At 40.8% G+C, this 12,332-nt stretch overlaps 1 protein-coding gene across 1 annotated transcript in view; it reads left to right on the forward strand.

The window, feature by feature from the left end:
- Positions 1-1,201: 1,201 nt before the first annotated feature.
- The window catches only part of LOC116058487 (immunoglobulin superfamily DCC subclass member 3-like), a 23,800-nt gene continuing 12,669 nt past the window's right edge, over positions 1,202-12,332 (forward strand). The window contains exons 1-6 of the mRNA XM_031311317.1: positions 1,202-1,337; positions 4,120-4,425; positions 5,102-5,246; positions 5,375-5,505; positions 6,384-6,521; positions 7,632-7,790. Coding sequence (XP_031167177.1) covers positions 1,202-1,337; positions 4,120-4,425; positions 5,102-5,246; positions 5,375-5,505; positions 6,384-6,521; positions 7,632-7,790 — 1,015 coding nt within the window. The remainder of the gene's footprint in view (positions 1,338-4,119; positions 4,426-5,101; positions 5,247-5,374; positions 5,506-6,383; positions 6,522-7,631; positions 7,791-12,332) is intronic.

Raw genomic sequence — 12,332 nt, forward strand, 5'->3', positions numbered from 1 at the left:
AACCAGACCCACCTGATGCGTTTGTCCAATCAGCTGCCCGTTTACATTTTTGGGGCAACAATACAGATTACCAGCGCCTGCTGTTATGGAGACGTATTCATTATTGCGCACGCGCAGAAGGTACACTCAAGTCGGCGTCTCTTTGGTGTGTTCTGAGGAACTTTTTGACCAACTCGGGGGGGCAGTCAGTCCGACGGCTTTTCCTCCTGACAGTCGGCTGTCAGGTTGGGGTGTCTGAGCCTTTAGAGCACTTTAGCTTTTTCATCATTTAGTTATTTTCCAAAGTTGTTGTTGCTTCTTTAACAGCAAAACCCATTTTTGTGTTTTAGGGGTTTTTTCAAACTCATTTTCATTAAGGGCCACACTGGAAACAGAGAATCACACCAAGGGCCAGACATGGAGAGTTTATTTGTTTTTGTTCAGACTTTTTTGTGGCTTTCCCAGACATTTGTCACCTTTTTGTAAATTAGTTGCTTTTTCCGATATTTTTGCACGCTTTTTGTCGCATTTTTGTTGACATGAAGCCCTACAAAAGTCATAAAAAGAGTTCCTTGGCCATCATAGAACTTAGCAAATTAAGCAAAACAAAGATTAATTTTAACAACCTGTTTCACAGCCTGAATATGAAAACTCTGCTTCTGGGGAAATTTCTGAGTCTCAGAGTCGGTAAATCTGCCATATTCTGCTTTGACTGTCAGGTAATTGCAGTTTTAAAAACTTTTCTGTGTTTTTGGTTTGGCGCACAGCTAGGCGGGCCAAAATGTATTGTGAACCCAAATTGATATACGGGCCGGATGTAAACCTGCAACGGGCCTTGAGTTTGACACATGTACTGTAGAGCAATTTTTCATCATTTAGTTATTTTCCAAAGTTCTTGTTGCTTCTTTAACAGCAAAACCTGCTGTTGTGCTTTAGGGGTTTTGGGGTTTTTGGGGGGGGAGGGGGGTCTGTTGTGTTTTGGGGGTCTGAGGTGGGGGTCTGTTGTGTTTTGGGGGTCTGAGGTGGGGGTTTGTTGTGTCTGGCTTCACACTTTAGTCGTGATTATTGTTGTCATTCAGACTATAGAGAGAGAGAGACGGAGGAGGAGGTTTCTGAGGGACAGAAGGTCCAGACGTCACGGCGAGTCCAAGGACCAGCTGGAATAAGATGGAGGACATGGGAGGGGGGGGGCTGACTGGGGTTTGGGGCGGGTCCTGGGAAAATGACCTCGACCAAGTTCAAGTGTGAAAGAGATGCAGAGGAGGAGGAGACGGTGATGATGGAGTCAGACTCTTCACCCGTTCATGCATTAATTATGGAAAGATCAGCCAGGTTTCTGAGTTTCTGTCCAGAAGAAAGTGACAAAAACATTAAATAAAGTGTATAAATAGTTGGTGTCTCTATATCCGTCATAATCTCTCTAAATGTTGGAGGACAGACTCTTAAAATCACAACAGCTTGTGAAGAACATCAGTGGGTTTAACCATTGGGTTTTCGTCTCGGGTCAAAATAGGAAATTTACTTTTTTGACACTTTTTTCGTTGACTTTGACACTTTTCTGACATTTTTGGTCATTTTTTTGACATTTTTTTCAATGTTTTTGTACCTTTCCGACATCTGACACATTTTTCTTACTACCTCTAACACCAACTTCTAACCACTATAGTTTTACACTAATTTTTGGAATTCATGGTCAATAAACCTGGTTTATATGAACTTATACCTAAATTTAAAAAAAGCTGAAAGTATGAATTATTTTGTCTAATATGAGAGGAACATACGTTGGTGGACAATCAGAGACTGGTGTTTTTCAAATGCTATAAAATTAAATAAAACGCCCAAACTTAAATGAAAGTAGTGATCAATAATTGTACTTGTGAAGACCGTTGTAGGGAACCATCCGTGTTATTTTTGGGTCAATATTTATTCATATTTTCTGTTTTCAACAGTGAATAGATAATGCATTTTTGTTATTTATCATCAACAGCTTCATCATCATCATCATCATCATCATCATCATCATCATCATCACCTTCATCACCCTCTGACCGTCTGTGAGTATTTTTAATGAAGTTTATCAGAAACTGTAAAACTATAAGCTGGAACAAAAATCTCTGAAACTGGTCTATTAAGATCCTTTTAGTTTAACATGAAACAGCCCCCGAAATCACCATCACCAAACCCACCAGACTCCATGTAAATAATCAGTACTTTTAGCTTGTATAGAGCCAGCATATTTCCACATGTAAATGGGTGAATTAAGGGTTTATTTCAATCAAACCAGAGTGGTGATTGTTGGAACAGTGGAAAGATGAACCAAGACAGCTTTTCATAGTTTTATTTAGTTTCTGTCCACTTTGAATTAAGTGTGTTTTACAATGATAAAAGTCCTGATTATTTACATGGAGTCTGGTGGGTTAGTGGACTCTAACTGCTGCTGAACATTAGTCCTGTAGGGTTATTAATACTGGACCAGTTTCAGAGATTGTTGTTCCATCAGACACTCAGACACACAAACATGGAGACAGAGAGAGATTGCTGTTTAACTGAAGTTTTACTTTAAAAGGTCAGATGTTATCTTTGTTGTTGTTGTTGAAGATTCGTTGGATGACGCGTTGGCGTTTTAGTCACTTTTAAAAAGATTTTCATTGTTTTTGTCAATTTTTATATTTCTATCCCTTTTCTTCAATGTTATTTGTAAGTTTTTGTCACTTTTGTAAAAAATTGTCATTGCTGAAATCAATGTTTTCATCAATTTTTCGGATTTTTTAAAAAACAGAAACTGAATTTGCAGCCTTCGGTTACAGCGTCTCGTTCAGTACTTTGAAGTGTTGCTTAAGTCCATGTTTGTTTGGAGCTTTTGTTCTGATATTTGTGTCCCTTTTTTTAGAATAAAAGTCAGTTGAAAGAAGGAAGTAAGTTAAAGGCAACAATAGGTCAAAAAAAGCCACAAAAACTTGAGAAAAAGTGACTAAAACCTGTTTAAAAACATAAAACCGTGTCCAGGTAGAAACACTGAACATTTGTCTCCGTTATTGTTTTTTTTTTCGATACTTTTGTCCTTTTTAATTCAACGTGTTTGCTGCTTTACACTTAACACTTTTGTTGTCCTCCCGCCTAAAAAAATGTTGACAAATTTTTCAGAATTTTTTTAGCATTTTTTTCAAGGCTTCTGGCACTTTTTCTTGTTCTTTTTCCATTTTGTTGCTTTTTTTGGCTTTTTTGTTTTTGGTGCAATTTTTAAATTTATGTTGCTTTTTTTCCACTTTTGACATTTTTGTCACTTTGACGTTTTCAACGTTTTTTCCCCACTACCACCACCATATACACACCACTAACATCAACTTATCATGACTATGACTATCATGAGTTTTACACTTATTCTTGGAATTCATGGTCAATAAACTTCATTCATATGAAATCATACCACATTTCTGAGGTTAAAAAGCAGAAATATGCTATAATATTAAATAAAACACCCACAATTCAATACAAGTAGTGAACTGATCTGTAATTTTACTTGTGAAGAGTGTTGTATGGAACCATTATTTTTTTAAATATTTTTTTTAAATATTCCAGTTATTTTTGGACAATTTGGTTGAAAGAAACCCATATTTCTGATATAGAAACTTTAAAAACAGGTTAAATTTGACCCGAGGACAACAGTTGGGTTAAATTATTGTCACTTTTTTCAAAATTTGTCACTTTCTTTCAATGTTTTCATTACTTCTTCCATTTTGGTCACTTTTTTCAATGTTTTTGTCGCTTAAGTTCACGCTGAGTTCTGTCCCTTTGAGCCAGTCAGTGAAAAACAGGACTTTTAGACGACGGTTACGGCGCTCTTGTTCAAAGTGACAGACACCTGTTACAAAACATAAAACCGTGTCCAGGTGTAAACAGATTTGGCAGGTTTTTGGCACTTTTTCGATGTTTTTTTCCCTTTTTCGTCGACATGTTTTTTTAAAAGTTTTTGTCACTTTGTTCTAAACATTGTTAAAGCTGTTTCAGGTTGTCATCACTTTTTCCGAAATTTTTTATGTTTTTTGGACACGTTTGTGTCACTTTGTCTGCGAAAAAGTGGCTGTCAGGTAAAACCATGTCCAGGTGTAAATACTGATGTCTCCCCCCCTCCCCCCTCAGGTGTGGGCGGAGCCTCGGAGCTTGCCTTCCTCCAAGAGCCTGGTGATGTCATCGCGGCGAGGGACCGCCCCCTGCTGCTGGACTGCCAGGTGGAGGGGGAGGGGCCAATCTCTGTCACCTGGAGACGGAACGGCGTCCCCGTGCCGACGGGCACCATGGCGACGGTGCTGGCCAATGGAACACTGCTCATCAGGAACTTCTCCAAGAGACGCGACAGCAACGAGACGGACGCCGGCGAGTACGACTGCGCTGCGCAGAACCGCTATGGACGTCTCGTCAGCCGCAAAGCCCGCGTACAGATTGCATGTGAGTCACAGCTACACGCTGACAACACGCTAACATGCTAACAACACGTTAACAACATGTTAACAACATGCTAACAACATACTAACCAGTCCCTCCAGAAAAACGTGATTATGCGATCGTATAATTCAACGCATAATCAGCCAAAGTCTGCATATTTATGCGGGGGCTGCATTTTTTCATAATCCCCGCATTTTCGTTGCAAAAAAGTCACATATATCTTAGCAGAAAGTTGACTTCACACAAGAGCAGCCATTTTCCCCTGTTGCTATGGGAACGTTATGAAGTGACGTAATTACGCGACGTGAACATCATCGAAAAGCTGCAAACCCCGCGATGAAGCCACGATGGAACCACAGTTTTTGCAAGTTCCCGCAATTTCATTGCATAAAATTGCATACATATCCCGCATATTCCATCGCATCTTTTAAGAAAACGTGTTGCATAATCAAGGATTTCAGCTTAAAACAATCACAAAAAAATGATTAGTAGTTAGTATTTTTCTGGAAGGACTGACTAACAACATGCTAACAACACGATAACAACCTGAAGAGACATGAAAGTTGAAACAGCTCATTTCTTTCTAAATAGAGGAACTATATAAAGTATTTATATAATATATTAAAACAGTAAAGTGGCGATCCCACCCAGCGTTACTCATCAGTTTGCCCCTCCCCAGCCCTCCCTAAGTTTCTGTCCCACCCAGAGTCCGTCACCGTGGATGAAGGGGGCGTGGCCAGACTCACCTGTCAGGTAAACGGAATCCCAGAAGCAAACATCACCTGGCAGAGAGATCGACTCCCGCTGAGCACCGAAGACCCCAGGTACGTTTATCCGTAGGGCGTTTGAACTTAAGCTACTTCATATATAACGTGTACTTTAAGTTGTACTGTTCCCCACTGACTTCTTCAATATTTAAAGTGTACTTTGTTAACTTGTACTTGTTGTTCAGGTACACGCTGCTGCCTAACGGCGTGCTGCAGATCACCGCCGTCCGGAAGACAGACAGCGGTTTGTTCCGCTGCGTCGCCTCCAACATCGCCAACACTCGGTACAGCCGGGAGGCCACGCTGTCCGTCACCGGTAAGAAACGCCAGCGCTGGAACAAGTATTTAGTAACTAGTAACTAAAGCTGTCAGATGAATGTAGTGGAGTAACTAAAGTAACTAGTAACTAAAGCTGTCAGATGAATGTAGTGGAGTAAATAAAGTAACTAGTAACTAAAGCTGACAGATGAATGTAGTGGAGTAAATAAAGTAACTAGTAACTAAAGCTGTAACAGATGAACGTAGTGGAGTAACTAAAGTAACTAGTAACTAAAGTAACTAGTAACTAAAGCTGTCAGATGAATGTAGTGGAGTAACTAAAGTAACTAGTAACTAAAGCTGTCAGATGAATATAGTGGAGTAACTAAAGTAACTAGTAACTAAAGTAACTAGTAACTAAAGCTGACAGATGAATGTAGTGGAGTAACTAAAGTAACTAGTAACTAAAGCTGACAGATGAATGTAGTGGAGTAACTAAAGTAACTAGTAACTAAAGCTGACAGATGAATGTAGTGGAGTAAAAAGTACAATATTTCTCTCTGAAATGTAGCGGAGTAGAAGTAGAAAGTGGCATGAAAAGAAAAGACTCAAGTAAAGTACAAGTACCTCAACATGTGGACTGAAGTACAGTACTGGAGTAAAAGATCTAAATACTACACGACAAGCAAACAACTTTTAAAATGCTTGTTTTCTGGATGGAGTTTGGTTCTATCAGGCCTGTGCTCCTAACATCGTAGCTGCTCCATCAACACAACAACAGACACAGAACTGCAGAAGTTATCAGGCAGTCTTAAGGCTCTGACACACCAACCCGACGTCTCAATATTTGGACTCAAGTACAGACAGTACTGCAGTAAATGTACTTAGTTAGTCTCTCTGTGTTGCTGACGCTGTGTTTTTGTGGTTGTGGTCCAGTTGCAGGATCCCGGACGTACCGAGAACCCGTCATCCTGTCCGGCCCGCAGAACCTCACCATCAACGTCCATCAGACGGCCATCTTGGAATGCATCGCCACGGGAAACCCCCGCCCCATCGTGTCCTGGAGTCGCCTCGGTAACCATCTTCAAAGACTCTCTCTGACTACAGTTTATTACTCATTTAACGCAGCGCCAATTAACGGTATCAAACGGTCCTCAGGTCCTGTCTCTTAAACAGCTGTGGCCTCGTTTGAATGTTGTGTGGATAATGAAAAGTCATATTTGTATAATTTATTGTTTTGTTTTGCTAAAATTTGATATTTACACATCAGCTAAAAGCCATATTTATCATCAGGAACATCGGCTTTATTTTACAGCGTTCACAAACAATTAGTTCTGTTAAGTTAGTTGAACTTTAGTTCTGTTCAGGGATGCACTGAATCCAGGATTGGGCTGAATATTGGGCTGAATATTGGGCTTTTTGACGGGGTTGGGTTTCTGCTGAACCCTACGCTGTCACTCGCTACGCTGGTCGCCGTAATGACGGCGCCGTTGATTACAGGAAGGTGTTTACGTAGGTGGAGCGTTCAATGCAGCAGGCTGTGAGAAAGTGAAGATGGAACTGGTGAGCAGAAAAAGTGTAGTTTGGCAGTACTTTCAGTCAAAAGAAGGCCATTCAAGTCCAGCTACATGTTCAATTTACAATGCTGATTAGTCTGGTGGTGGCGAGGACCCTAAACTATACACAACATCACCGCTTTACAACATCTGGTATGAAACATCCAGAAGAATACCAGTTGTGATGAATGAATCTACAGACAGCAGCCGAAATGCAGCAACTTCAGGTACGGCAAAGGAAGGACAGTCACTGTTTACTTCATTAATGAGTTTACTGTGTTCATGGACTGAGGATGGGACGAGGATTCAGCAGAATCTCAACCAGGGGATTCAGGATTCAGCCCAACCCCAAAAATCTAGATTCGGTGCATCCCTAGTTTTGTTGAGTTAGTTGAACATTAGTTCTGTTGGAGCGTTGGTGGACCTGAGCTACCGTTACCTTCTCTGTGAGAGTTTGTTCCAGAGTCAGAAACTGGTCTGGAACAAAGTTCATTTCCTCCTGATGTGTCCGTCTGAAAGATAACATGTTGGTGTCAGAATGTTCTGGAGAAATGTGGTTGGTTGATGACTGGGTCCAGTATTTACTTGGTGACTACGGGGTGAAAGAACGGCTCCTAATGTGTTCCAGACGGGCGGTCCATCGGCGTGGAGGGGATCGCCGTGCTGGGAACAGGAAACCTGATGATCTCAGACGCCACGCTGCAGCATTCAGGAGTTTACGTTTGTTCAGCCAACAGACCAGGAAGTAGATCCAGGAGAACGGCGCTGGGACGCCTCGTAGTACAAGGTACAGCACCGTTACACAAGTGCAAATGCAAATATCCTAAATAAGGTAAACATTTTGTGTGTGTGTGTGTTTATGTGTCTCTGTGTTTATGTGTCTGTGTGTATGTGTGTGTGTGTGTGTGTGTGTGTGTGTGTGTGTGTGTGTGTGTGTGTGTGTGTGTGTGTGTGTGTGTATGTGCGTGTACATGATATTCTTTCGGTGCATCAAAAGGTCTGCTCATTAAGATACCAGCTAATTCAGCACAAATTAGTGCATAAAAAGTCACCAAATTTAAGTATTTAAACCTCATAATTAATGAGGGAAAAACTGCAAAAAGGTTAACCATCCTTCCACTAAACCAGAGGAAACATACCTTCAGAGGAGGAGGCACGCTGCTCAGCGCAGCAATGCGGTGGTGATCGGACCATCTATCTATATATATATATATAGATATAGATATAGATGTAGTCTGAACAGATGTTTGACTAGTGAACTTGAATTTGAGTGTGTAAACACACATGACGTGTGTGTGTGTGTGTGTGTGTGTGTGTGTGTGTGTGTGTGTGTGTGTGTGTGTGTGTGTGTGTGTGTGTGTGTCTGAAACACATTCAGCTCAGTTTGCTGCTCTTCACCCCCCCGACCCCCGACCCCTGACCTCTGACCCTCAGTAGACAGATCTGTGGGGGAGGGGGGGGGGGTCAAAGACACAGAAACCCAGAATCAGAATCACTTTTACAAACACACAGATTAAATATAGGAACATAAGAATAACAAATAAATACAGAAACAGAATGAAAGAAATACTAAATATGTGTTTAAGATGAGATGAAGAGGCTGAATGGTGGAGAAACCACTGAAACCAGTTAGTGTGTTAGCCTTCGGAGGCTTTTAATGTGAAATATGTGTGCAACCCTTTAAAACACCAAAGTGAGTGGGCGCCCGGGAAGCTCAGTTGGTGGAGCGCGCGCCTATATGTGGAGGTTTGGTCCTTGACACAGAGGTACAGGGTATGAATCTGAGTCCTCTCTCTCCTCTTTCATATCTTTTTTTGGGCATTTTCTGTCATTATTGGACGGGAAAGCTGAGATATGAAAGGGGAGCAAGAGGGGGAAGACATGCAGGAAAACCGTCACAGGTTGGACTCGAACCCTGGACCTTTTGTGTCGAGGAACAAGCCCTGCATATGTGCATCTGCTCTACCAACAGAGCTAACCGGCCACCCTCCTTAAATATCTTAGCTGTCCTGGTGATTAAGGGCATAGATGCCTAAAAAAAATCTTTAAAAACACTGAAGTGACCCAACAACCCAAACTAAGTGAGGCAGCGGTAGAGCAGCAGCTAGCATCATGTTCTGGAGGTTAAATGTGTGTTTTTGTTAAAGGAGTCTGGTGGCGTTGATGAGATCAGAGAGAACAGATTCAGTTCACCATTGGATGCCGAATTCACCAAAACACCAAACTGGTTTAAACACATGTGTCTGGTTTGATTCTCTGAGGAGAGTTTCCAGGAAGAAACCGGTCAGACACAGAATCATCCCTTCTGTGAGTGGAGTTCTGGCCTCTGCAGAGCCACCAGACTCCATTGATAAAACAGTCGTTTTAGCTCGCTGGTCTTCTTGTTGTTCTACTGCCTCCGTCGCTGCACATCTCCTCTGTTCAGAGATCAGAATAATGAGAATCACCTCTGACCTCCATCAGCTGCCTGCAGCAGCAGACCATCCCCCTCTTCCTCTTCCTCTCCTCTCCTCTTCCTCAGGGTCAGGTTCAGGGTCAGGGTCAGATCTCCCCTGGGGGGTCCAGGACTAATCTTTGAAATGAAAATGGTTTAAGGGGAGACACTGCAGCTGATCAGGGTCCATGTTTTTATGAATGATCTCTGAACAAAGAGCCAAAACACAGAGAAGAAGAAGATATATATCTGGCTCAGAGTCTGAAAACAGAAACAGATCTCAGCTGGTTACTGACATTGAGACAATTATTATCTGCTTGAAATGTGATCTTTAAATATGCAAATGAGGCGTTACCTAACGCTAACTTCTGAGTTTAGAAGAGATCAACAGACACAAACACACAGAGTGGAGAAACTCACTGCAAACACACTCACACACACACACACATACACACACACACACTCACACACACACACACACACACACACACACACACACTCACTCACACTCTGTTTCTGGGTGCGTTTGTTTCACCTCCTGCCGCTGCAGACGGGCGGGGTCAAAGGTCACTGCAGGCTCAGTGTGTGTGTGTGTGTGTGTGTGTGTGTGTGTGTGTATGTGTGTGTGTGTGTGTGTGTGTGTGTGTCTCTGTGTGTGTGTGTGTGTGTGTGTGTGTGTGTGTGTGTGTGTGTGTGTGTGTGTGTGTGTGTGTGTATGTGTGTGTGTGTGTGTGTGTGTGTGTGTGTCTCTGTGTGTGTGTGTGTGTGTGTGTGTGTGTGTGTGTGTGTGTGTGTGTGTGTGTGTGTTTCCCACACTTCATTAGAATAATTATTAGCATGTGAAGAGTTCCACTTCACAATGAGGACTTTATTCTGTCGCACGAATATTTAAATATTCATAAATATTCATAAACATTTAAATATTTCACACACGGATAATCTTGTCTGATGTGAACAGAAATAACAAGTCAACTGATGCTCAGGTTCCTGGACTCGAGACGTTTAACTTTAATAAAAAAGGACAAAATAAGAAAGATCGCTGGAACAGATTCAGATTCAGATTATTTTACATAAACTCCAGCTGATGACGTTAAGACAACAAATAATCAATGATACGAATAGGAGAGATTGTATTCTTCTAGTTGGTTTCTATTTGAAATTTTTTGTCGTATTTTTCTCGCCTTTTTCACTCGTCTTTCTGTTCAAATATACAGTCATAAACGAGTTAAATCTTATATATTTTCCTGGAGTTAATATGTTTGTTACAGGCTGCGTCTCCTTCAGGATAATAGAGTTAACGTTAACTAGTGTGAGAGCAACGTGAGGCTGAGAGCAGTATGTTTCTCTAGAGCCATCATGTTGTTATATTATTATAAATCAAGAAGTATTTATACTTCAGACATGAGAGGTTATATTGTCATTACACTGTGTGTGTGTCTCTGTGTGTGTGTGTGTGTGTGTGTGTGTGTGTGTGTGTGTGTGTGTGTGTGTGTGTGTGTGTTTAGCTCTTGAACTTGTGTTACAGAGTGTGTGAAAGGTCGTCATCTCTCCACAAATCAACTTCATTTCTCTACGAACCCCCCCTCTCTTATTGATTGATGCCCCCCCTCCCCTCTGACCTCTGACCCCTATGAGAGCAGAGGGGGGGGGCGGGGCTTCAGCAGGTTATTCGAGGTCTCAGTGTTACCGTGGAGACGGGCGAGACAGCAGCTGGAGGAGAGAGGTCAGAGGTCAGAGTGGCGTTCAAACACAAAGAGACACGTTCAAGTTCACTCAGAGTGAGATAAAGGACACACTGTGTTCAGCTGAAGGAGAATGTAAATATATATATATATATATATATATATATATATATATATATATATACACATATATGTATATATATATATATATATATATATATATATATATATATATATATATATATATATATACACATATATGTATATATATGTATATATATATATATATATATATATATATATACATATATGTATATATATGTATATATATATGCGGCAATATGTGACGCATAGGGAAAGAAAAGAAAGAAGGAAAAGGAGATGACATGTTAAGGGATGTGACAGCAGTTAAATAAGTGGATGGTAAGAGGCAACATTTAGGATTTAAAGTGTGACGTCTGTGCTTGGAGGCTTGCAAATATTCATGTTAACGGACTAGCTAGCATTTGCTAACACTGGGAATGTAGCAGCCAAATGCATGACATATCTCAATTTTATTAAGGTAACATAACAACTGGTAAATATAAGGTAGCATGCACAATAAATGACAAGAAGCTGGAAAACATAACTTATGCAATAACTCTGGTTTACCATGAAGTCATTAATAGATTTAGTTTTACCATTAGCTGTCAGCTGTGCTGTCAGACATATACAGGCTATGACAATATGTCTTAGTGGAGAAGAACACAGGCACGGAGTGAATGAGAGAGACATGAGGTCGGTGATGACATCAGGTAGAGATGAGATCAGTGATGACATCACGTAGAGTGCCATCAATGATGATTTATTCATTGTACGAAAATAAAGTACAGTTATATATATATATATATATATATATATAATTATTTATAATAATGCTAGGCCTACAGTGGCTGATATACTTTAAAATAGGCTAACCCTTCATTATTTAAACCCCATACATGATGATGTCCGGCACACATTTCTTTACTTGTTATTGGTTTTTTTTTGGGGGGGGCGCCAAAATTGTTGCTGCATACCCCTCTGACACTGGGTAGTTGCGCCCCTGTATATATATATATATATATATATATATATACATATTAGGGTTATTATATGTTACGCTGCATTGTGAATAGGTCTAGTCTTATAAAGTCCTGGACCAGAAGAGAATATACCATCACTGCCAAATTCT

This window comes from Sander lucioperca, chromosome 10, assembly GCF_008315115.2.
Source record: "Sander lucioperca isolate FBNREF2018 chromosome 10, SLUC_FBN_1.2, whole genome shotgun sequence".
NCBI classification, from domain to species: domain Eukaryota; kingdom Metazoa; phylum Chordata; class Actinopteri; order Perciformes; family Percidae; genus Sander; species Sander lucioperca.